At 41.2% G+C, this 26,187-nt stretch overlaps 3 protein-coding genes and 1 pseudogene across 5 annotated transcripts; 1 reads left to right on the top strand and 3 right to left on the bottom strand.

Moving 5' to 3' along the window:
• Nucleotides 1–170: 170 nt before the first annotated feature.
• Nucleotides 171–879, bottom strand: LOC116188895 (COBRA-like protein 5). Its single transcript, XM_031518352.1, has 2 exons — nt 618–879; nt 171–445 (listed from the first exon to the last, which is right to left on the bottom strand). The coding sequence occupies exons 1-2, from the start codon at nt 877–879 to the stop codon at nt 171–173; spliced, it is 537 nt and encodes a 178-aa protein (XP_031374212.1).
• Nucleotides 880–4,289: 3,410 nt separating this feature from the next.
• Nucleotides 4,290–11,521, bottom strand: LOC116187595 (annotated as a pseudogene).
• Nucleotides 11,522–17,272: 5,751 nt separating this feature from the next.
• Nucleotides 17,273–19,847, top strand: LOC116188924 (UDP-arabinopyranose mutase 1). The gene is made up of 4 exons (XM_031518376.1): nt 17,273–17,684; nt 18,208–18,458; nt 18,556–18,724; nt 19,216–19,847. The coding sequence occupies exons 1-4, from the start codon at nt 17,355–17,357 to the stop codon at nt 19,549–19,551; spliced, it is 1,086 nt and encodes a 361-aa protein (XP_031374236.1). The 5' UTR covers nt 17,273–17,354; the 3' UTR covers nt 19,552–19,847.
• Nucleotides 19,848–21,789: 1,942 nt separating this feature from the next.
• LOC116188474 (squamosa promoter-binding-like protein 6) lies at nt 21,790–25,166 on the bottom strand. Of its 3 annotated transcripts, none has more exons than XM_031517857.1 (5): nt 24,975–25,166; nt 23,841–24,796; nt 23,576–23,709; nt 22,370–23,144; nt 21,790–22,155 (listed from the first exon to the last, which is right to left on the bottom strand). In XM_031517857.1, exons 2-4 carry the CDS (start codon nt 24,524–24,526, stop codon nt 22,381–22,383), a joined length of 1,584 nt encoding a protein of 527 aa, XP_031373717.1. In that variant the 5' UTR covers nt 24,527–24,796; nt 24,975–25,166; the 3' UTR covers nt 21,790–22,155; nt 22,370–22,380. The 3 variants fall into 3 exon arrangements, with proteins under 3 accessions (XP_031373717.1, XP_031373716.1, XP_031373718.1); XM_031517856.1 differs by having other exon boundaries at nt 23,841–24,793; XM_031517858.1 differs by having other exon boundaries at nt 23,841–24,715.
• Between the last annotated feature and the right edge of the window lie 1,021 nt (nt 25,167–26,187).

The raw sequence follows: 26,187 nt of genomic DNA, 5'->3' as shown, positions 1-26,187 counted from the left end.
TTTCACTTGCAGGGTATTCGAACGAATTTTACCTTATAATGTTGTTTCCAATTGTTTACGATAACTTTCGCTGCTCTATATTGACACAATTTTTCCTTGCCTCGATACCACGGACAAAATAATTAGTTCATACTTCTGTATGATATTTAACATAGATTCGAAACACTGGGCTAATTCCACAAAGTTGGGAGGAAGAGAGCTAATCCCAGGGATAACAATCTCTTTCCCGAAGCTGAGTTTGGGAGGGACGGATAGACATCAGGGGACGGCATTGTGCATTCATCGCCATTGAAGTAGATTTTCCGAGGAAATGGCCAGCCTTGTGCTAAGGTGAATGTGTTCTTATCCTTCCTAAGAATCATCTCCGGCTGCACAATTCCCTCAGGTACTGCCTCATTTAACATCATGTTATGGTACTTTATCCCATAGAACATGCCCGTGTCGGCTGCAAAATACAAAAAAATCCCAGAACTCAGATCAAGCCTGACCATTCAAGTCGACTATCCCGATTTTTTCCCTTTTCGTTTTACTTGATAATCTATTCGACAATATTAAGGTAATAGCAGAACAGAAAATGAGGTAGGGTTGTAAGTCTCAAGCTATGACTATTATCTTACTTATTGAACCATACGTGTTGAGTGGCTCGTACTCAAAGTTATAGACTCGGCTGATGATAGCGAGATTCGAGTGCTGAGCAACGAGAGTCCAGTGAGTATAGTTCATCCCATAATTGAAGTTAGTGATAGTAATCTTTACTCTCCAGTACTCCTTATAGTTAGCCTTGAAATGCCAGTGGACTTGTATCGGGCACCTCTGCTGCGTGCACTGCAATGTCGGGCCATTGCCATTGATCGGAGGCTGCGAGGCCACCACGCTCATGATCTTACCGTAGCTCCTGAATTTCCAGCTCAGGATTCAGGTAAAACAAGAAATTGATTTCTTTTTGGACTTCTTTTATAATGGATTATGAATTAGCCCGATGAAGCTACTGTCATTTTCGCAGCCACAGGCACAAGACAGGAACCGAGTGATCATAGAGCTATAGAAAGATGAAAAGGAAGACATCATCTCGGGTTCTTTGAAGCAAGCAGTTGCGAGTAAAGGCAAGTCACGGCCCATGTCACTTCAATAACACACACAATGTTAGACCACAAAGATTTGAAAACTGGACCGACCTGGCAGTTAAACTTCACTTACTCATTGCTCGAGTTTTCCGACGCCCATCGGGCGAGTAAAAGACCGAGGATGTCCCAAGCTCTGGTTCGCTGCAAGTGTATCCCTTTCCGGGCCCGAGCAAATAAAAGCCCTTGGGAAGCTTGACAGTAACATTCGACCTTCCTGAAAGTCTGACGCTGATCTAGAAGCTTGAGGCCGTCACCCCAGGATCCTGTCCCTAAGACAGAAGCACGCCGCCTTTACGGCAGCCTGGGAACTGCATATTTTTGGGGACATCGGGAAGCAAATCAACCATCTGCAGAGTTCTGTTGCAGCCGTGGGGGATGTTCCCTTCAAGCTTGGAGCAGTCGCTTTGGTCCTTTGCTTGGGCGCCCAGCGCGGACCAGATCACTTCGTTGCTGGCCCATGTCCAGCCCAGGGTCCATCGGGGGCTTGGGATGTGCCGGAAAGCTTGGAGGTTATTCAGAATGAACTTCATGTTAATTTGCCAGCACGAAGTCCGTTCAGGCAACATTGTTATGAAAATGTTTTGTGAAGGAAGTTCCAACTGGGTTTGCCCCGGTATTTTTTCGTGACACTCTAGAAATGAAAACAGAAAACCGGACAAGGCTACAAGATCATGGAATGTATGCTCTTACCACATAGCCATCCGGGGTCCATGACATGACATCCCAATTGATGTTGATGCTTCCATACGGATTGAACAAATCATACGGAACCAACAGAATCACAACGGCACCACAGAGAATAGTATTTCCTTGACTCAAAATCTCATTTTGCAGGAAACGGCAATATTCTTTAATCTCTCATTCTCACCTGCAGGAGCTGTTGCAGCCATGAAAAGAACTACAGAAATACCCGAAGCCATTGCATGTTTGCAGTTACCGAGGTCCATTGGAGTTTTGATATGATCGATAGGACAAGTACGTTTGCGATCGCAGTGTGATGGAATCAGTAAGTTTTCTGAATGCTTTATAGAGTAAAGTTTACCATTTAACTGCGCTTCGTCTAATTAAGATTCTGTCGCTAGATTCTTTTGGCCCCTGGGTGGAACATGATCAATTTGCTTAGCATGAGGTCGCCTCGCCAGCAAGACTTTCTCCAATAGTCGAAATACATATTAAAAACGATTTTGATTACATACCAAACCGCTTCACGCTTAATATTCTCCGGAATATTAAACATATCTTTCATGGTGAGTAATAGACAGCAATGACTGGACCAGATATATAACTACCAAATGGCATCATCATATCAATATTCCGATCAGCTGTTTGGCAAAACCCTATACAACCGCTCGGGTCATGGTGAAAGGGGTCGGTTTGCTTCGTATTATAGTAGAACGAGGGTGCCAATGTCGAGGAGTTTCATTCGAAAATTGGGTGATACTGGACATACAAATTCATTCTTGTTTTACTGTTGTTTATGAGTTAGCACAGATGAGGACTCACATGGTAATTAACCCGAGTCTGGCAGGGGCGGGAGGTGTCCTTCGCAACTAAGATTGGTCTCTTCCCTTGTGCGTCGCTCATTCCGTGAGGGCAACGCTTGCTCTGAACAGACGGCCTGTTAATTGGTCTCTGCACCTCCCCTTGGCCCTCAGTTTCACTGCCTTGCTCCAATTGACATCCGCTCGCTCCTCCTTGACAATATCATTGGGATTTTCATACCCGTCCTTTAGTTCGACTTTTTAATGTAATTCCAGGCCGCAGCCTTCTATATATATAACCTTGGCAATTCTTGGATCCAGCAGCTAAATATTCAGTAGGTGCCATGTACGAAATGTCATTCTCCTTGTACGAAACGTTATTCTCTAAGTATGAAAATATTTCATACAGAATATCAATCGACTGATTCGTACATGCAATTGACTAATTTTTTTATGCAAAATATTATTATCCTTATACGAAACATTATTATCCAAGTACGAAAATATTTCGTACGGAGAACTGTGACCAAATATTCAACCGCTGAACCTAAGAATTTTCCGTATAACCAAAGAAAAAGAGCTGACAAAAATGTACGTTGGCAATTCTCCATCATCCACTCATACATGACAACGCAATTTTTTGGGAGCGGAAACGTCAATTTCTTGATCGCATCATAAAACTACTAAATCTAGAAGTCCACTCTTTCAAAAAGCCTCTGACTGTCATTTTTCAAGGAAAACATAATCTTAGCGAGGTCGGTACGATGATGAGTGCATCTCCTGATCTCAAGATGATGTTATGATCTTACCAGAATTACATAACAATTTCAAGTAAAAACAAAAGGATTCTTTTAGGGTGAAAAAAAAAGGAGGATTTTACTCGATGTATCACAAATTACGAATTATTCTGACAATACATATATTTTAATCTCTTTTTAACGTGTTTTGAAGCTTATGTTTGGTCGTTGACAAGACCAAGTAAAATTATTGCTTGATGTTTACTCAGGTGAAAAAAAAAAAAAAGTTGTTTGTTTACCCCTTCATATTTTTCCTTCCGAGAAGACAAGGACCGATTCGAGGGAGTAGAACCAAATGGCATATGACCCACTCCAGTATTGATCTCGACGAAATGCGAGAAGAACCGGGAGTCCATGAGGAGCTCTGAGAAAGTACAGCACGATCTTTGATTTTGTAATCGTTGGGATGGAGTGGAGGAGCCAGCTGAAGTTCGAAACCCGGAGAAACGGGAGACTGGTTCCGCTGGAGGAATCGACCAACAGATCCGTTGGAAGTTTTTTTCTGGGGTGAATGCTGTAAATCAAAACTTACAGAGGTTCAAGACCGAACATAACACACTACTTACACCAGCTCCCTAAATCAAAACCAAAAAGAAACATAACCTGCTTACAACAACAACTCTCTGAGTTTGAAATTATCAGACAGCAAACAAGCAGACTGATCCATTGGAAGTTTCGGCTTCATTAGCATCATTTCGATCAGAGGAGCTAAAGAGGGATGCAGCTTCCCGCTTTAGCTCCTTTGATTGATCCAGCTTGTGAAGCATATTTTGACTGCAAAAATTGGTAAAATAATAATAAAAAAAGATTATATGTTTACTTAAGCACGGTATGGAGATCAGGAGAAATTAAGGGAAAGGAAAAGGTAATTAAAAGGATAGACACAAAAAGATGGCGAGTAGTTAGCTCAGAGGAAAAAGTGAACTCCATAATTTTAATCCCCAACATATAAATACAAGAATGACAAAAAAAGTTAATGAATTATAGTTGCATATAAAAGAAAAACCCACATGGTATCATGGTGTAACGTAGTAACAGTGAAATAATCAACCATATGTAGCTACCTTGGTTGAGCACTTTTTTTTCCGTAGAGAGGCTACCGCCGGATCCACCAACTGGAGAAAAACTTGTTTTAAAAACTTGCTGGATTGAAGCCTGTGGAGAAGCACCACATTCAGTTCCATGTGAACTATCCACACCGACATCGAGATCACCCATCGGATGGTATTGAAACTTTGGAACTCCAGCAGGTTTTTTGCACAGCTCTGACCAGATGAATTCTCCTTGCTACCATGCAAACTATGAGAAAATAACTGCCATACATACAAGCATTTTCTCGTACAAAGACCAAGTGAGGCATGGCGAGATACATTTGATGGAAAACTACCACTTGAGTTCTCCCTCTTACTGGAATTCTGCTGCTCATGCACGTCACTATCGCCAGGGGACTCCAACATCTTAGAGCCGACCGTCACTTCTTCTAGAGTTTGCTGAAGAATCTAACCTGCCTCCAGAAATTAAAAGTTTTGACTGTTCTGAAGCCACTGGCTACTTCCCGTTTCTGGGAAGCCTCTTGGGTTGCTTGAACTTACAGCAGCATTGCTTGAAGAAGAAGAATCTTGCCCGTGTAGCATTGAGCCTCCAAGACCATGAAATGAATCGGTTCTCCCAGCAGCAGTATATCCATGAATCTCTCACGTGCCTGTCCATTGTGACTGCGGCTCTGAGACTTAAGGCTGGTTAGATGGAGAGAGCAGATTATTTATCATGTATTCGTTTAAGATACCAACAAGAGCACTCAATGAAAGCCATTTCGCATGGAGAAGTTATTCACAAGAGGATGGGAGAACAGAGTAAACTTCAGTGAAAGAATTCTACAGAAAGCAAAGTGGAACCACAAGATATGATAAAACATGATTCTAACGGCATTCCCTCAAGATGACATCATTGCAATGCCCAATCCTAGGGAAGACAAGTGGACAGATCATCTCGAAAGTTTTTACTATGAGTTTCCCATGTAGAAGACCTGTCTAATGGCATAGCTTGAGCTGCAATATTAGGAGTTACAGAAAGACTTATATCACTCGAGCAGTTAGAAGAAGAGGAATCACATACAGTAATCAATTTGCAAAGAAAATCTTGGAGAAAAGCAAGCTTATATTGATTCTGAAAATTACCTATGGTTCTATGTTCTATCAAATAAACTTTGGAAGGCGATGATGTGATTAATCTGTCTACTTAACAGTCTTCCGTGGGCTGAAATAGAGCCCATTGTCTTGGAGTAATTGAATGGGGGCAAACACATCCGAAGAGTTTCAAATGTTGCAGTCTAATAGCAAGCGAAACTTCGAGATTACGAGAACCATCTGATCTAAAGGGTCGATAGAAGATAATGGAAAAGATATGTCATATCCTTTTTCCCAATACTTGCAAAGAGGAGGACAATTCTAAGCTTTTCCTGCATCAAAACCAAAAATCAATCAAGCCATGGATAGTTACTGTGAGCTACTTCCGTTTTGTTCGATATTTTCTAACCATCCATCGCTTATCTAAATGAATAGAAATTTAACATTTGCTGTTTGCACAGGGATAAGTGTCGAGCATACCTTAGCATCTCCAAGATAAGGGGAGGATACAATGGCCTTGGAAAATTTGGAATGCACCTGTTGGGCTTCATGTATGAGCTACCAGGAACAGCCATTCTACAAATAAGCTTTCCCCAAATCCCGTTTACAGAGCTACCAGGAACAGCCACTCTACAAATAAGCTTTCCCCAAATTCTGTTTCAGTGGGCTCCGATAACCTCAAAGCCTGCAAACTCCACACCTAAATAAGGGAAAATGGGGGGAGAAAAAGATTCCCGTGTTGAGCACAGGCTCATTATGAAGAATTATTGACAGGACAGGAGACTAGGAGACACGATGGAACACAATGTACTAACTTGAAGTACTTTCAACTCGTAGCTGCCTGTAGTAACTCAAGCATGGAGCAAAACCCGAAATGTCACAAAGTCTCAAAATATTGCCAGGATTTGCTCAGTGGCCTGTTCCTTATCTTAATCAGAATCTTTGTAGCAGCACTAGCAGGTTCCGATCCCTCCGGGCAGGAATCAACCTTCGTGAGAACTACATTCGAATTGCCCACTTCATTTGTTTTCTTCTGAGCAGTTACTTAACCATGCGTTGCTTAGCTCTATCCTCCCCAGAAATTCTACTCGGGAATTCCATCACGGACGCCTTTTTCTCCTCATTCAACAGCTTCGCCATCTCCTTTTCCCTTCTATTTCTTCTCCTTCTTCAAACGCTTATGTTTCAAATGTTCAGGATCATCCCGCTTCCGCTTTTCGTCCTTGTCTTTCTTCTTTTTCTTCTCATCCTTCTCCTTCCAGTGATGGCGGGACTCTGCTCCAGCAACTGAGGGGTTGTCATGATTTGCAACGGCTGAGATTGCTGGAAAATTGGAATTAACTGTTTCTGGGGCTAAGTTCATACTGCTGTCCAAGATCTTGTGATGAAGGCTCGTGAAGCTGTGATTAATGCGAAACCTTACTTGAATCCACAGTGCATTGAAGTCCCTTCCTGAGGTCTTCACCCTCACCAGCAACTTTCGCACTCACTATTCTAACAGTCACTCTGGAACTATGGTCATGACACGAGTTCACTTCTTCGAGGTTAACCTGATCGTTGCTCATGCTCACAGTTGAGTGATTTTCTTGTGTGGTGCATCCACTGAAACTGAGCTGCTAGCCCCATGATCCGGCTCGTTGATCCCTCCTCCCTGAGATTTCTTGACCATCTGATTATCAGCGCCGACTCTGCTGGACGAAGTTGATCATTTCACTTTGACCTTTACAGGAGGCTTTCTCTTTGCTGCTCATGGCTGCTCGAAACAGTATCGGGTTCCCAGGCAGTTTCTGGGATGGCCAAGGCTGAGAGATTTGGTTCTTCCTTTGGAGGGAGCTCCAAGAAAGGATCCGCACCCATGACTCGACTAGCCACAAAGCTTATACTCGTCCTATCCATTTGCACTTAACCCTTGGAAGTAACTATACCAACAATTTGCAATCATGAACAACAAAAGAGAACTGATAGCCAAAATAAATTCTCAAGTTCTGAGTGTTGACTCAGACTTGAGAAAAGACCTTACATAAGGAGCTACTTCATGCACCTACTTTCCCGCGAAGATCTGTAAGATGCAGAACAGATAGTGATGAAGAAACACATTGTTAAAGGTCACACGACCCTCGAACAGATGAAGCAGAGCAACAAGATTCAAACTGTTGATATCATAATCAGAATCGGACGACCCTCTCATCTGACATAATCTCATAGCATGCATTCCCAATTTGACTTGATCTGCCACCATGAACAGGAATATAAGCCTGAAGAATTAATGCAAACCATAGCTTAACAAAGCCTACTAAAATGGTTAGCCTACTGAGCTACGTGTCAGCTCAAAAGGATGGCTCTTCCTCCAAATACCCGATAAATAATGATAATGCAGCATCTAGGCCCCTGTACTAAAACTCAAGATCTGGGAGAGCTCTGCTTGCTTCAACTCGGATCTGCCAAACTGTCTTCAGGTCTCTAAAAGGTTTAATAAGGTCAACTGCGCGATCGTGCTCACAGAACAACATTAGATTATTCATAAGGACTTCCAAGAGAATTCTACATTATATAAGACAGATCAACAGAAATTTACAAGGGGTATGAATTCTGAGACCTTCAGAGCCATCTGAGACAATGTCCTGATGCAACTTATTGTCTAAATCCCATTGTAGCTTGGCATCAACCTGCACAGGTTGTCCATTTTGAGTACAAGAAATTAACTTAATACTCATTAAATCACCTATCAAATTGCAGGAGCTGAGCAATGCGCTTGAGAAGAGATGAGAGGAGCAAGATACTCTGCCATGACAACAAAGGAACATCAGTTGTCAAAAAATTCTGAAAAGAAGTAATATTTCTGCATGTATTAGAGAACAAAGACGCATAGACACAGATTTTATAACAACAAAATTCTTGTGAAGTAACAGTAACATCATGGCGTCACTGCTCATGGGATGGCAGTTGTCGGAGTATCAGACCTACTACTCAGAAACCACTATTCTGGAAGTCTACTCGAGACTCAAATGGAAGTATATGCCACTGCGATGAGAGATCAAGAAGAAAGCACCAATAAAAACGAGGTGCCTATAGGGGAGTTCGACTTAACCAATGACAGATAATTCAGATACTTAGGAATATCAAAACGAATTATTTTTGTGTATCATGTAGTATAAAGTAACTCAAGAACAAACCAGTTGACCAAATTCAAGTTCGCCAATAGATTCAATCAGCGCCGCAAGCCAGAACACATCGGAGTATATATTGTTGTTATTATCATTGTACTGTTGTGCATCAAGAGGATCACAAGAGAATCAAATAATGGACATTAGTTAGTCTCAAAAAGAGAACTAAAGAGAAAGGGTGAAAAGGGGAAAAGAGGAGAAGAAAAAGAGAACAAGCAACCAATTACAGATTTCTGAAGTGGATTCTACCTGAACTACAATTGGCAGCTCTCACCATGGCAACAGCACGGGGAAATAGCCTAAAGCTATTTATAGTAAAGTATGTCATTCAATCTAACTAGTGTAAGGGAAGAGTATGCAGCATAAAAGCCCTTGCCATCCTATGAAACAAACTTTATGAAATTAGCTTTAGAAAAGATATAACTTCCGTTCACTTTTTCGGCATAGCTGTTCAAACAGCTATAATGGACTGAAAAGAATGTCAACAGAAAGTTGCATCGCAATAACTTACTATACAGCCTACCTCTATGCATTACCTCAAGAGCAAAGTACTCCGGAATATCACGGAAGTCATTTGGCCTGGCATTGAAAAGACCTCGTCAATAAGCATCAGAATAGAACAGTTTTAAGTTGAAGAACTCACTTGGGAAGCCCAATGGTGGCATCAAACCTACGACCTTTGTAAAATTTTATCAAAAGGAGCAGCCCAGTCCAATCATTTTCCTAAAACATGACATGACGTCCATACTATCACCATAAGACAAGATAACCATTACCGTCGTCCAAGATAAAGTAAGAAGGCGAGTAATTAATTTCAGAATACAAACCAAAACCATTTTGCAGAGCAAAATTCTGAGGGGAGATTGACAATTCTAAATATTTTGCAATAAAGCGACAGATATGCTGGAACAAAGAGCAAAAGCATAGAACAAGGGGCCAGAATCCGAATACTATTAGGGGGAATCCATCACATTAATTTCCTTATATGATCATTCAGCAAAAAATATTTCTCATACTATACATACAAAACTAGTTATTAGAGAAAGCCACAAGATGTGAGGGAAGAACAAAAGCAGTCAATCCATGTGTAGCCTATGGACATTGAGGATCATACATGTGGAACAACTAAATGACATTAAAAACAGACAACACCAAGTTGCAGAGGAAGAAATAAACTCTGCTATAACTGAGCCAGGAAGAATTAAACTACGGATAATTTGAGCAAAAAATATTGCACCTGTCACTCCGAGCACTTGCCAATATAAACAGAAATAATAAGAACTAGATCAACGTTACCTCAGATGCTGTACGTGCTAAAGCAAACGCTGCCTCAATTCGAACTTCCCCAGAAGGCCTTCATGAACAAAACTAGTCCTATAAAAAACGCATCAAATAGAGAGTATTACGACAAAATTAGCAAAATGGCTGATCATTGAGTCACGGAGGAAATTATTAAGAGCATTTCCGACTGAAAATGAAATATGTGGCAACTGTTCCAACACCGCACTAGCCTGTGCTTGGGCAACAACATCCTTATCTTTCTCCAAGTGATTAATCTGACAAAACACACCGATAACATACAATTAAGAACATGGCTTATAGAAAAACTGTGAATAAAACAAAAAAGATGGACAGCAGAACAATCCCTAACTATGAGGCCCCTGTTATGTATTGGAAGACATTTTTGTGACTTCAAAAAATAAAGCAAAAACAAGGCAACCAGTGTGGACCTCATCTTCAGGCCAATTTCTTGGGTTTTTCTTTTTACTTTATGACAGAAAAATGACGTCTAAGTATAGCTGGTAAAAGAAAAACCAATCACCTAAAGATTACCCTAAAATTAAAATTAAAAATAAATAAAGGAAGTCTGAAAAGGCAATAGTATCTTGCTCACATCTGAACAGGTTGATTTGAATGAATTTCTGCTAGATAGCCCATCTCTGGATCAGCCCCAAACCATAGCAACGGAGATTCTGAACTGCATAAAGAAATGGAATTCATAAGGTCAAAGCAAATTTTTTTTTTAAGAGGGTTGATTAAAATCAGCAACAGATCTTATGGATTCAAGATGAACCTGGGGCGGCATCAGGTGCTACATCTCCATTATCATCAGATCCATCAGCTTTTGAAACCTTTTTTGGGCTTGTGGAATCTTCTAGCGGCAAAGCTTTGAATGGCACTATATTTCCAATAGCTGCCATATCTCCCCAGCCATTGGAAGAACTGGATGGTCATACATACCATCCAGCTCATTCACTCTAATACTCATTATCCCAGGCCGTCCAATACCAGTTTTTTGTGTTTCAGAATCGACATAAGCATTAATGGAGCATCTACTTTTGGTCTAGCTGTGCAACCCCTGATGACAGCCATATCATGTTCCTCCTCTTGTTATAGGAAAACCCATCCTTCAAGAAAAAAGGCCCAATAACATAAGGATAGAATGAAACAGTCTAGAGAGAATTTGGAGAGGTTTCAAGATGCAGGAAGGAACTGAGTAATATGTTTTCTTCACGGAAATCATACCTAACTACTGGACACCCACAAGATCCTACCCACCAAGGGAAGAACTCCTTGAGGAATGGGTGCTCAAGATTTCTGACCTCTCTGGCCAAGCAGCGGAACTGCGCATTATCAACAAGGTCTTAATCAGAAGTTTAGGCCTCAGGCATTGTTTAAAATTCCTTATCTGTAGTAGTCATGTGCTCGTCTGCTTCAATTACTATTTTCAGCAACATAGCTGTCATGGAAAAACCTCCATATGCAGGGACCTGCAAACAAGATGGTTACAAAAGCCAAGATGATTTTTCAGGACACTCCATTTGGAGGGGCGATACACACATCCAAATAAGAGGGTTGCATTGATATCGCAAACAAGTGACTATTTTATTGAATATATTATATCTTGAGTATAAAAGTCACCACCTAAAGGAGCATTTCACTTTCTTTCTATTTGGGTGACTTATGGTACAATTTATGCAACATGGTCGTAACATGCTACCAATAAGATAATAAATAACCCTAGGAAAATAGTAAGATAACTTGTTTCCATACTGTAGGGCTCCTATGAGGTCACTCTCTTACTCCCCCTCTAGTAACACTTTGGCAGTTACAAAAGTTGTGCTTAGAGAAATTGGAGATGTGTGGGATGAGTACGAGTAAGCCCGACCAGGATGTATAGCAACTCAAGTTCTTTTTGACAGTTCCTAGGTCAATACTTGCATCTATAATACAGCAGCATTGGAAATACTCCACCATACAAACATGGATCGATACCCTCACAGTAATCAAAACAGTCTTGGCTAGAAAATTGGATGCTTCACAAAATAGGGCGAGCAAGCAGACATGGAATATGCATCTACATTTTGCTATAGAAAGATTCCCATGAATTTAATGAAATATTCATAAATTACGGTGTCACAAAGATTTCATGCGGCAATTACCAATTTACTTTGTTTCTATTAAATGTATCGGCAATGCAAAAGAACAAAAGCAAGATAGGGAGGCCGGGGGTGTCTTTTTAGTGGGGTGGTGGTTTGGCGAGGCAGTCCCAGCTCTGTTGTTAATGTAGGTATAGATAATATCTAGACAATGAGAGCAGTGGAATAAGAATGACCTCTTTTGTACTCAGAAGGCAGTAGCATCACTATCATCTGCTTTGCAGACAGCACAATTTGCCTGTGATAGGCAAACCGATGTCAAACTAAAACGTCTTGATGGTTCATTATTCCATTCAAGAAAGCTAGAATTTCAATATGTAAGGTCAATAATGAGGCTAGAAGAACAACTAAAGACCAAATAATCATTATTACACATACATGAATCCATGAAATTCCCAGTATACCTGAACAAAAAATAAGCATAATGGGTGTCGCGCTCATCAGAAAAGGACGTTTGGAAAAAGAGAAATATGTAAAGGAAATCAATAGCACATCGTACTCTGAAATTTACAAGATCTTTGTAGTCTATGCAACTCATTAGGAAGCTAACCAGGACAGAGAGACCATCCAAGTGGCCCTTAAATTCGGAACAAAAATAATATAATTTACTAACTCACAAGCACCAGATTGAACTTCAACGCTACAGAGGTTCTCCTTAACAAATTATTTTAATTCTGCTAAAGATGCACATGCTGCTTATGTTGATCCAAATGAACACAAACTTTAATTCTGCTCCGGTACCGTGCCTCATTATTTCCCAGATGTTTCTTGACATATGAATCCATCAGAGAAACAGCAAGCCCATCCAACAATCGTTCTGCCACGTCACACAAATAAGCACATCGCACAACTCCAGCAAAATCTTGACATGCTTTCTCTGCTGGAGAAAACTGCACTAAACTTATGATTCCAGAACATGGTATTATCTAACATCTCTTAAACTACAGAAATGAGAACCGATAGATATATCCCAATACCATCATCTGGGGTGCACCAAACCACTGCCTGGCAAGTGCACGAGCAAGTTTATTCCTTGTGCCAATGCTCTGCGCCAACATCTTCACTCAATGAACAAATTAATCCACATGAAATATTAACACTTGGTTATCCAGATAACTCATCACATGAGAAGCACGGGACTACAAAATGGGCAAACCTTATTATCAATGACCTTCTCGTCATATAAAATCTGAGAAGGAAAATAAGTGATCATTGGGACCGGAAAGCGATTAAGATGTGTTCTAGCTCAGAATCCCATACGGTATTGGTAGGATGACATAATGAACCTATCAAGTAATCAGGAAGTAAGGGCACCAGTTTTTTCTCCATTTTGAATCCCAGGCCCCTGGATTAATAAAAAGAACCATCCCGGTTACAGCGAAATTATCTACTTATTTTGCTCTTTAATCTGTCTAAACGTTATGAGAGAGTTGTAAAACTTACTAATCATCGACCAAGCCATTATTGGAGAAACTTCTGTTTAGACATGACTTATTTTGCTCCTGCTTCTAGTAAATCATAAAGGTAATCTGTCACATTCTGCCAGGGAAAAAAATTAGAAAAACAATAAATCCTATAGGTTGACGCCACAAATTCCATCCCCAAAAACCATATTTTGATTGGGCCCCTACCATATCAACTGTACTAGAACTATTAGTTAATCATAGTCGGTGACAACATCACTGTTCTGAACAATTTGTCATGTATTGACTCGACGGCTAGAATTCCTGGGAATATTTAGCAGCCGGCACCAACAAAATAGAACAAAATTCGTTCCAAAAACATACACAGCCATATTTACAGTAATAATTGCAATCGATATTCGGTGTCATGAGAACAAGCAGCTTGCTAAGCCGAGGAATCTATGTCCTAAAGCACCGGGAGAGCTCTTGCCAAATGGGAAAACCAACCAGAAAAGCCAAGGAGAGCCAGGGACTAGAGGACAGAGTGCCAAATTACTAGACAACCTCCTAGCTCGATTAACAAAACTTATGTTGGAAAGTGTTATCTGGGACTCATATCTTGTCCAGAAAGACAGCAGCAGGCATGCCAAGCATCTCAAAGTAGCATCCTTCAAGAAGAAAACTAATAGCAACAACATCGTACATACATATTAATGTACATCCAAAGAAGATAAATAGATGATATATATATATATATATAGAGAGAGAGAGAGAGAGAGATACATGCTGGACAAGTTCAATCAGTCAGCATATTCAGCTAGCAAAACTATCAAAGAGCAAATCCTGTGCGTCTGAAAGTTGCGCAGCTTCATCACCCAGACATTACCTCGGCGAGGAAGTGAACCGATATTCTAATTATTCAGAAGAAAATATCATGAAAGCATTCACGCGGTGGGGCAAAAATACATAAGCGAATCCCTTCTTCATTTTGTTTGAGCAAATCCATTTTTTTCCTCAGTGATGTCTTTTGACATTTAATCAAATAGACTACTCCTTCATAGACATTTGCATTTTGGAAAGAACCAAATCTAAGGGACTTTGCTGAGGAAGGTAAAATATATCAGAATTGTTGGTCACTTAAGAACCAAGCAACTCATACAATGTAAGACAAAAACATGGATAATTTCTACCTTTAGCCTCCCTTCACGCATGTAGGCAGTTTTGTCTTGTTTCATCATAATTTCCATGATTAGAGAGATGTGACATCTTAGGAAAAGGAAGCTCAAATGCATGAGAGAAAGGAGAAACAGTATGTATTGAATCCAAAAAGCAAAGCAGGTGCTTTCCACTTTGTTTCTTTTAACCACAGAGAAATAGGAACATTCAATATTTCAAGACACTTGAGGAAAGTCACTGAGGAATCCCAGTACCATACCAAGTTAAATCTGCTCAGGAGCATCAAAAAACAGTGAACCAAATTTGGACAGTAAACAAGACACTTAAAAGAAATCACAGATAGGTCGCTTCACTCCGGCTCGACAATCGGATTCCCAGCAGGGCATTTGAACATATCAGGCTTCGGAGGCAATTCCACCTTTAGCAGCTTCTGCAGAGCGCCAATGACTTGTTCGACGTCCCCTCCTCTCTTAAGCTTGGAGACTGCGACTTCCAACTTCCTGTTTCTGCAGATATGGAAAACAATAATAATGAGAAGGGAAAAACACACAACACATGAGAGCAAGGCAGAATTATTTATATGACAAAAGCATGAAACCAAAGTTTTCACTTGCCACGTGCTCGTACAGTGACTTCACCAAATTGTAAGCGCTGAACTCAATGTGCTCCTCTATATCAGCCTCAGGACTTCAGCAATCTAAGGGCAATTTCATAGACATTGTTTGGCACGTTAGGAGAGGCGAACGTATCATGATCCTTCCCAAGATGGATCCTCACCCTCTTCCAGCTCGAGCGGGCACCTCGGAACCAGCAGAAAAGGCACTTCCAGCTAACTTTGTGTTCGACCACAATAGCCTTGTCAAGGCAATTAAATCGGATTCTTCCTGACTCATATGAGCAGCCGCTACTCCGGATGAAAGTGCGGCAGCTAGCAAAACAGCAGCACCAGCTGGTCAGGGATCTTGGAAAAGAACAATGGCATCAATAGACAAATCACGCAAAGCAGAAAAGAAAACGACTCGACTAAGAAGTCAATGCTGGAAGGGGGCTAATCCATCTCTTCTGGCCGATGCCGGGGAAAGACTTTCTAACAAATGAAATCAATAACAACTGTGTAGAAGGATTTTATAAATGTTGTTAACCATTTGTTGTTCAACTTTGTGTGCTCATTTTAATCTTATTAATTATTATTGTCGCAACCTCATCGCCCAATTATCCCTCAAACTCTCACATTTTCAAATCCAATTTTAATCCATTTGAAGCACATTCACACAGCTTTAGTTTGGCACAATAATTCTTCCTCAAACTCTATGTAAAAACCCTGTAACAATAGTAATTTGTTGCACACCGTTGTACTAACAAGTTACACTGTCAAAACTTTTTGTATTAACAAGTTACACTATCCAAAACATTTTCTATCGCATTGTTACAGCTCTAGACCCCTTCCACTGTCACGTCGTGATTTTTCCCACCACTCGTCATCGAGTTCAAATTTGTCCATGTCATCTGCCACGTAAACAGAGACTAACGATATTAAGTCAAAATTGATGAAATGTACTATTTTGCTATGTTTTTCAAACTTTTTATACCTCTTGTGCAGAGAAAAACTTTTTATACCAATCTTGCAACTTTTCAAAACATTTTGTACTAATGACGCAATTTCCCACGGAAGAGGAGAATAAACTCTCTCTTTGTCAAGACAGCCAATGGTGTTCCGCCACGCGTCTCCGGACTTTGTCTTTATTGGTTGTTTTCTTTCCCATTTCTAGCGTTGACTTGCTCTTTCGCTTCTTTCTTATTTTTGGTCGGAAATTGAGAGTTACGTTAGGCTTTAATCCACGTGACCAAATCTCTAATTGAACCCAAATCTTTCCCAAGCAATCGCTCAATTTCTATTTTAAAAAAAAAAGGCAAATCAATTCTGATAGGTTGCACCCGCGTTACATACGAGAAATCAAATTTTCGGCTTATTATGGATGTCCTTGCCTTCATTTGGTCATGTTGTTACGACGAGATGTGCATCCTTCGTCCCGAGCCAGCAAGGAGTGCGGCGCATGGCCCCTTTCTTCACCATTAATGCACTAGAGAAATTTGTAAAGATCGATTGAACTAAAATTGACTGATGCCTTCACTAGATCGACGAAGAACGACGTGGAGACTTGAATCATGTGGATTTGGAAGAGCATAATATCAATGATATCGAATATGCCAATCAATTATGTAATTTTTAATTATTATATGCTCTTCTATTATTAAATGTATACATCCCTTTTTAGGGAAAAAAATATCTATCTGCTTATATTTAATAAAAGAATATTACATCACCCAAAAAAATAATTTAAATGAAAATCTTAATGGGAATACTTCAAACGTGGGCGACAGTAAGACCCAATTACGGCAGGTCTCTTAGCTGGACCTCCTTCCACACCTTTCGCGACCGCATGCACCGGGTGTATGAATGCGCACACCCATGTAATACTTGGGCCTTCATGCACCCGGTTCATAGAAGTATTGGCTCCCTTCAGCCTCCCTCCCGTTCAAATACTTGACCTTTGACCGACAAACCCCTCACAGCTTCTCTCCCTCTACTCTCTCTTTCTGTCTCTCAAATCTCATCGGCGCTCCGCTCTCAACTCAACGACGATGGCGAACCCGAGCTCCTCCGTTCCGGCGACGCCGGTGCTGAAGGACGAGCTGGACATCGTGATCCCAACGATCAGGAACCTTGACTTTCTCGAGCAGTGGCGGCCCTTCTTCCAGCCCTACCACCTCATCATCATCCAGGACGGCGACCCCACCAAGACCATCAATGTCCCCGAGGGTTTCGACTACGAGCTCTACAACCGCAACGACATCAACCGCATCCTCGGCCCCAAGGCCTCCTGCATCTCCTTCAAGGACTCCGCCTGCCGCTGCTTCGGCTACATGGTCTCCAAGAAGAAGTACATCTACACCATCGACGACGATTGCTTCGTAAGTAGTATTTCCCATGGGATTCCCCGATGGCTCGATCCTCGGTTCTATGTCGGTCTTGTTTCCATATCCAGTCGAATAACTCAAATTTGATCATGAATTGATAGAGTTATCTCCTGCTTGTTCGGTGAGTTGTTCAGTTAAAGTTGAAATTTTGCTCATTGATTTGATCGGTGAAAGTGCATCGGGAAATCCTCGACGAGATTGAATTCTGTTCGGTTTGACTTGCTTATTAGCTTCGATTTTCAGTCTCTTTCGTAAAAGATACTGCTTTGATTTGGATATATAGGATTAGGAAATGATTTCTGGCCATTTAATTATGTAATGCGCCAACATTGACCCTGTTCTTGCATGTCGAGGCATAACAGATTACTGCATTGATGTTGATATGAACCAATTTGATCCCGGAATTTGATTGCCTTCCAGCTTGTATGCCGTGTCGATCTGGGGGTCCCATCTATGAGTTCAGGTTAAACTTTGAAAGGGCTAGTTTAGAGTAGATCTAACTTCTTGAAGCGAACAGGTTGCTAAGGACCCGAGCGGGAAGGAAATAAATGCTCTGCAGCAGCACATCAAGAACCTCCTGAGCCCTTCGAGTCCATACTTCTTCAACACCCTTTATGATCCATACAGAGAGGGAACTGACTTTGTTCGGGGGTACCCCTTCAGCCTCCGCGGGGGTGCTCCAACTGCTGTTTCCCATGGCCTCTGGCTCAACATTCCCGATTACGATGCTCCCACTCAGCTCGTCAAGCCTCTTGAGAGAAATACTAGGTACCAGATAATATTGATCTCTTTGTCAAAGAGAATATCAGTGAAAATGGCTTTTGTCGAATTGACCCTGTGAATGTCTCCCTCTCAATGAATCCAGGTATGTGGATGCTGTGTTAACCATCCCGAAAGGAACCCTCTTCCCCATGTGTGGGATGAATCTGGCTTTCAACCGGGAGTTGATTGGACCCGCCATGTACTTTGGCCTCATGGGTGATGGTCAACCCATAGGGCGCTACGATGATATGTGGGCTGGGTGGTGCACCAAGGTAACATACAAGGATTTTGAAAATATGAGAAATACCTATGGATCTTTTCCCTGTTAAAATATAATTTTCAAGAAAATGTTAGTAAGACCCCACATTTTCAAAAAGGAAAAGTTCTCACCATTGACCTGACCCTGTCACTAAAATGATTGATCATGTCAATCACACTTTTGATCGAGTGAGTCGTAAAGCTCAATTATTGTGATTGACCTGGTCTAAAAGGATCATTTGTAGGACAAGTCGAGCAAAAATCTCATTGAAAAATATAACTGTACATGTTTTATTGGATCTGATATGGGCCTCACATATTTCTCTTTGTATGGTTTAATTTTTGTAGAAGTTGCATAGTAAAAAGGCACCTATATCCCCTGGCTGTTCAAATCCCAAGAGTTTCATGCCCCGCACCTTCTAATTCATGCCCCGCATCTTCTAATTCATGCTTTAATGTGGGTATATTTATCGTAGCTGGTCTTCACCGTGGGATTTTTTCCTAGGTTATCTGCGACCACTTAGGTTTGGGGGTGAAAACTGGGCTCCCCTACATCTGGCACAGCAAGGCCAGCAACCCGTTTGTGAACCTCAGGAAGGAGTACAAGGGCATCTTCTGGCAAGAAGAGCTCATCCCTTTCTTCCAGTCCGTGTCCCTTCCCAAGGACTGCACGAGTGTCCAGCAATGCTACATCGAGATCTCGAAGCAAGTCAAAGCTAAGCTCGGGAAGGTGGATGACTACTTCAACAAGCTTGCCGATGCCATGGTCACTTGGATTGAAGCTTGGGACGAGCTCAACCCTTCATCCTCAGCAACTGTGCACAATGGAGCTGCAAAGTAGGGAATTCATTTTCCAGATCATTCGGCTATCATTGCTTTGAAACAGTGTTTGAGCCTTAAAGCTATTGTATCTTTACTATTGATTTCGCTGATCCTTTAGCTACTCCACCGAGTGCCGGAGTAATTTACTCAGCAGGTTTGAAAGTTTATTATTACTGTTATGATTCTTTTCCGATATATGTTTATCTAATTATGTGAGGCTAGACCAATAAAGAGGCTGGTGATTTTGTACCGAACTAGATTCAAATAGGATTGATTGTGATTCAGCTATCTATTTATTTGAGAAAGGATTGACAAGATGTTCCCTGGTCGATCTCGATTGCAGAAGGGCCAAATCCTGTCCCACTGTTGGGAGGTAAAATGCGCAGACACACAACATTCAATGTTTCTTGATTTTGAACTCCGAAAGAGCTCGTGTTTCTGTAGATTTATTCGCAATCGGCATGGAGGATTGCCCCGTTTGGGGCTCTCAAGTAACCAACCCATCGGCTATTGAATCAACAGCTCGTACAAGTAATCACGAGTCTATTTTCTTAAGAATAATATCTCATTATGGGACAATATTTGCATTCAATCTTCTTCTCCAGCATCAAGAACTCCTTGATGCTGGAGATGCCATTTGCTGGAGATGCCATTTTGCACTCACACTGTTCACCGTGGGAGATTAGGAGTTTTGTGTCGGATATTAGATCTACTCTTAATCGCTTTTCGAATTGGATATATAGTTGGATTCTAAGGTCGGATAATATCCTAGCTCATGACCTAGGCCATCTTGGCTTAAGTTCAAATTTTGCCTCTTTATGTATTTTTCAGGGTACCCGAACCTATGTATTTTTGCATACGCTAATTCTAATTAATGATAGACCTTATTCAGCTAAAAAAAAAGCATCAAGAACTCCTTTTGAAGTTCATATATGAATCTCTGGAAAACAGATGCCTCTCTCTTTACACATGCGCGCATATATATGCGCGTGTGTGTATATATGTGTCGAAGGACGGACGCAGATTTTGAATAAAGGAAGGCAAAAGGGAGTGAAGTTTCAGAAGGGGGGGGGGGGGGATGGGGAATGAATTTTTATAGATTAGTGTGTTTGATTTTAGAGTTGAGTTTTGATTTTAATTGGTTTGTAATGATTGTGATGTTAAATTATGAGAAAAATTAAAAAAGTGATGAATAGTTGAAAAAAAGTAATGATTGTATTATTATGGAAAAAGTGACGAATAGTTGAGAGAATTTATTATTAAAAATTGAATTGAATGGTTAAAAAATTCAAGAAAAATAAAATAGTAATAATTGTGTTGTTAACTTTTGTTATATAGTGAGTAGAGTTAAAGTTAGAGTTAAAAACTTAAAATCGAATTAGGAAATCAAACGGGGTAGAGAATCGAAGAATAATAATATATAAAGTTTTATGTAGTCGGGCCTCCGTCCATTCATTCCTATGCGAGTATATATCCAAACAGACATTTTCCAAGACATTCTAGGAAAATGCTTGCCTGGCTTATTCGATTCTTCCCATCTTCTCTTTGCAGTGTTTTCATGTGGATGCCCCATGTGCAGTCTCCTCTCGCCACACAATTCTGACAGTCACTGGCAACTTCTCCGTATCCAACTTTGGCATAAAAAAAAGATCCAAGATCCATAACCGGGAACGCAAGCAGCAATCGGGATTACGTGATAAATCGGAATGCCGTCGCCTGCTCTCTGTCTATCGCTTGCTCTTATAAATTAATTCCGCAATGGAAAAGCTTGAGGCTGAGCACGAAGGGAGACTACCCCGAGTTCTGGAATTTTTGCAGTGGAATTCTGAAAATGCAATATTCCTAAACATCGGGATGGATATCTATCAATAAGTTTTACGCAGAGACTAAATATGAGCAGAGCAGGAGATATATAGAGCTCCTTTGAACTACACGTGAATCCCACGATTTTTTTGATTAAGTAGTGAATCACACGATCCATGTTACACACTTTGGACCATTAAGGTGGAGTAAGCAGAAAACTAGAAGCTAAATAATTTATTGCAGAAAATTAGGACATTAATCCTATGTTCTTGATTCAGGTCATGCCACTCGAAGAAACTTCATGTGCTCCTATGTATAATAAATTCAGGAAACCAACTACCACGTTGATGCTCAGACCACATAAACTTGCGCCAGAAATTAAAAAGGCAGAAAAGATCATCATTTCATAGTTTCTGCTCTCCGGTCGAGATAAGATGTATCTGCTGTGCGTTCGTGAAAGAGAACTTTGGATTATAGCCATTTCCCAGTTGATTATCAGTAATGTGAGTTGCAGAGGAGAAATTAGTACCCGAGAACTGACCTGAACCTGATAGTGCGGAATTTTCCGACATAAATCGGGCAGATCTATGGAGCTACTGAGAACTGATATACAACTGAATAACCGTTAGGAATCCAAAGTTCAGACCTTTAAATCTGCTCTGAAAGAGGTTAGAGAGCCCCTAACTCAATTCACAGGATTAAATACAAAAAATTTAGAATCAGGCAGTTGAAAAAGTCCAGTCACTTCGGTTTATTCTATTCCACACCAATCTACCGGAAAACATCTCTCCAGTTCCCTGTGATCGGATGCTTTGCTTCCCTGGAAATATAAGAAGGATGAAGTTCAATGTCTATGACCGGAAGCTCTATCAATCAACAATACTTCGAGTTTCAGTTTTCAAGCATGGAAAGTACAAAATTAAGTTTTCATGTTCTACTTGATAATGTTCTTAAAGTCCAATCTACGTGTTTTACCTTGAAAAGGTGAAAACAGATATCGGGAAACAAATTCTCAATATGATTTTGTACATTACCGTTTAAAGCTTCAAGTGAGCCTAGTACAAAAGAAAGGATCATCTTCCCGCTTCACCTTCATGGACCGTCTCTGATGCTCTACACGATGGAGCTGAGAAGATAACTGACTCAGACTAATTGTAGGACCATCATCACAGGAAAGTTTGCCTTTCTCGTGTAAAACCTCCGGTGCTCGAAGAATCCCTTCAGAAATCTCAAAATTAACTGTATCAGCACAACCCGAGATTAGAATCGGACTTGTTTGGTTTCCTTCTCCAGAACTTATCGCCGAGGAAGTACGCAGCTTATTCGGTACCTCACTCATGATCTTATTCGAAACCTGGTTCAAGCTGTAGGAAGAAGAATTTTGAGATGGGGATGACAGAAGAGAGAGAGCACAACCCGATTCTGAGAATCCCTGAAGGGCTGATGCTGAGTTGAAAGCCGAGAAGTCCTCACTCCCCAATGTAGAGTCTTGAAAGAAGGATCGCGAGGCAGAGATTTGCCCGCTGAAGATTCCCGTTGATGTGGAAGAGCTGACTCCAGTTTCGTGGGCAAAAGGGAACTGTTTTTCCAAATTAGTGTAAGGTGAAATGGGGGATTTAGAATGTAGATGCCTGCTTGGGAGAGGAATGGCTGTTAAAGGGCCACCATAATCTGCTCTGTCCTCGAGTTTGATTCGCCCGTATAAGTCATGGGTGCTATATTTCTCGGGATTCAAGTTGGTTCCATTGGGCAAAATGTCCTGGCATATAAAGGAGGTTGGTGCAAAGGCATTCCCTTGGAACCTATTGCCTGCAAATATGAACTCAAAGCATGTCAGCATGATAAACAGACATAACTTGAATCAAAAGCATGAATAAACTGGAGATGTAGAATTCAAAGGGCAATAGAAATTTCCCAGTTAAAGAGAACTAATAAGCAAAATCTCGAAATGCTGAACGGAATAATAGGAGGCAAACATATACAAAATAAACGCTTCTGCAGAAAACACGACGGTCTGAATCTGGCACCCAAAGATTAAATACTAGCGAGAAGAATTAGAAAAGCACTCTCATTTTCAACGACTGATGCTGTGATTCGGGTTGTATTCTGATAACTGTAGAGTAGTAATTTAAAATGTCAACAAACAGTGTCGTGCACAAAATTCGACCACAGATGACTTTATCCTATGGAATATTATTCGGCGGACATGAGAGAACTAAAGAAAGAGATAAGGGGCTCACCGAAAGGTTGGAGCAATCTTCCGCTTCTACCAGAATGAGCACCAACTTGAGGCTTCCGGCGACGTTCGTTGTGGCCTGCGAGACGTTTTCGGCAGCTTCTCTTTCCATCATCAAACTCCGCAAGCAAATGAAATCTGCAAGACGCATACAATCATAAAAACCACCAGAGGCCTTATTTATTTCTGCTAAAAATAAATTCAATCACTGTAAGGATACAAATCAATTCATGAATCCGAAGTCGACGACAGAAGGAATCTATACAAACCTACTGCATTGCTGGCAAAATCTCTGCTCGATGCCGTTCACGATCACCTTAGCAGTCTTCGAGTGGGCCTCACAGACTTTATGCCGCTTGTGGTAGTCCTTTGATGAGCTGAGGTCCTTGTTACACCCGTAAACTTGGCAATAAGCTGTCTGAGAACTTATCCCTCCTGCTCGACCTCTCTTGGAAGGAGCCGAAGATTCGGGATAAGAAAGGACCGGTCCTCTTCGTGAGAACTTTGAGCTGTGGTGATCCCTAATATCGTTGAATCTCTCCAGTTTCAGATCAATGAGGGATGAGTCTCGGCTGTTGGAGTCCACCACAGAACTGGAGAACTTCGAGGTGGAGTCGTCTTCCTCAGAGAAGGCATTCAGGGAAGCCATGATCGGGGTCATATCTCTCCCGCCGCCAAATCTACCAGTTAGAACATCGGATCCCGAATCAGAGGGCAACTGTTTCGCGATCATCTGCTGAATCCCCAGTTCTGGCCCGAAACAACGTTGACCCATGTCAGCTGGCGGCTGACCTCCGGAGATCAGAATGTGATTCCCAAAACAGGAAGGAGTCTTTACCAGTTCCCCATTGGGGAACGGGTTCCTGCTCCTCGAAAGCGAATCCGGAGGCGATATGGATTCACTGTTCGACCCGAATCCCTTCCCTTCTGAGACATAAATCCAAGAAGATTCCATCGAAAACTAACACACAGTCGCAATATGGGAATCAAATTTCTTAAAAGCACCCTCCTCAACTCAAATGGAACTATCCCATCTTCTTAGGGGCAAACCAGAGCAATCACAAAGTCCTCGAATTTCCTCTCTATCCGAAAAGAACCGGCGAATTGTCCGCTCCCGGAAGAGAAAACTCGGAACCCGAATCAACTAAAGTAGCAGCAGGAGAGAGCAGAATCAGTAACCTCAGCCCACCATTACCAATCAAGAAGCATTCAAGTGCCCTATCTGCTAAAGAAGAACATCACTGAAGTAAAGGCCACTAAGGAAAGGCAAAATAGAGGCCAAAGTGGGCAGTGCAGATAAGCAAGTGAAAAGGGCACTTATTGGCTTCACAAAAGGACCGACTTTTCTGCCCATTTCCTAGAGAGAGAGAGAGAGAGAGAGAGAGAGAGAGAGAGAGCTTTACCAGTGGAGTGGTGCTAGTAGAGGAAAAGAATGATGGGGCTGAGGAGGAGGAGGACCATGCACATTAATGGCTCCAAACTCCATAGAAGAGTTCAGTTCTTTGAAAGCTATACTTGTAGAGGGAGGGAGGGAGGGAGACTAAACGGAGGGGCAGAGAAACACAGAAACTCATGGATGGAGGTTTAACTCCTTTTCCTCACCATCTCCACACCCTGTTTTGTTATTTCCAGAAATTAAAAAGAAAGATATATTATTATTATTATTATTATTATTTTATTAACCATAACTTTTTTTTTTGAAGTACAATTTCGAACTTTCTTTTTTATGAGACATCAACCCAAGAAGTCCTTAACCAGATAATCTCAACTTGCCTGTTGGGCAGATTCCAGTTACATGTTTTCAGTACCCGATGAGCTTGAAGCCCTATGCGTGGTGGTCGCCAAGGTGGTGTGCGCGACAAGTGCATCAACACATGAAACACAATTTGCCAACTGCATAAGAACTCGTGACATATATTATTTTTCATAATTTTTAATGAAATCAAAAGTTTTTCATTCAAATTATCTCGATAATAAATGGATGAAACAACGTGTCATCTTTCCATCAAGGATTCATGTGTCTTTATCGTACTTGACAACGTAAGTTCAAATTTCGATGGACCTTTGAACTCATTAAATAATTGATGAATTTCTATCGATTTCGTACTTGATGTATAATGTATATGGGGTGGGTGGTAATGCACAAAGGTATGTCAGGAGAGGCTCAATTATGTTGGGATCAAGAAGACAGGCCCCACAAATATTCATTCAGCCTCAACTTCCCCCTTCCACGCCTTTCGATCTCTTCGTGTACAGAATCAATCACTGTTATTTTCGGTTCATGAATGCGTAAGCTGAATTCATTTGCTCTTCGTGTCATAGACCACATCTTCTCATCCGTTGGACATGAAACTAATAACCATATGTCACGTATATCTGATAATTAGGATCACCCTCCTCATTTTTGGGGGCATAAGTCTCAATCCTTTGTCAGGTGAGGCCCACGCGCTGGGTTTTGCCAGTTGGGCCGGTTTGGTTTTAATTGGCAGGAGCTTACCCATCTTTTGACAAGTTCATCAATGGCGTGGAGATTGGGCCCCACTTCTCACGTTTTCCTCAGACTCATTTTTAGTCCGATTGAAATTTGTCGGTGTAACAGTCCACTTAAGTTAATAT

The sequence above is a fragment of the Punica granatum genome, chromosome 8 (assembly GCF_007655135.1).
Source record: "Punica granatum isolate Tunisia-2019 chromosome 8, ASM765513v2, whole genome shotgun sequence".
Taxonomy (NCBI): Eukaryota; Viridiplantae; Streptophyta; class Magnoliopsida; order Myrtales; family Lythraceae; genus Punica; species Punica granatum.
The sequence above is the reverse complement of the archived record's forward strand: the minus strand, read 5'-3'. Positions and strand labels throughout refer to the sequence as shown.

Coding starts and splice junctions, on each gene's coding strand:
- LOC116188895 (XM_031518352.1), bottom strand. CDS start 879: ATGAGCGTGGTGGCCTCGCAGCCTCCGATCAATGGCAATGGCCCGACA. Junction 446..617: donor CAACACGTATGGTTCAATAA/GTAAGATAATAG, acceptor TGTATTTTGCAG/CCGACACGGGCATGTTCTAT.
- LOC116188924 (XM_031518376.1), top strand. CDS start 17,355: ATGGCGAACCCGAGCTCCTCCGTTCCGGCGACGCCGGTGCTGAAGGAC. Junction 17,685..18,207: donor CCATCGACGACGATTGCTTC/GTAAGTAGTATT, acceptor TGAAGCGAACAG/GTTGCTAAGGACCCGAGCGG. Junction 18,725..19,215: donor GGGCTGGGTGGTGCACCAAG/GTAACATACAAG, acceptor ATTTTTTCCTAG/GTTATCTGCGACCACTTAGG.
- LOC116188474 (XM_031517857.1), bottom strand. CDS start 24,526: ATGGAATCTTCTTGGATTTATGTCTCAGAAGGGAAGGGATTCGGGTCG. Junction 23,710..23,840: donor TTTTGCCAGCAATGCAGTAG/GTTTGTATAGAT, acceptor TGCGTCTTGCAG/ATTTCATTTGCTTGCGGAGT. Junction 23,145..23,575: donor AAGATTGCTCCAACCTTTCG/GTGAGCCCCTTA, acceptor TCATATTTGCAG/GCAATAGGTTCCAAGGGAAT.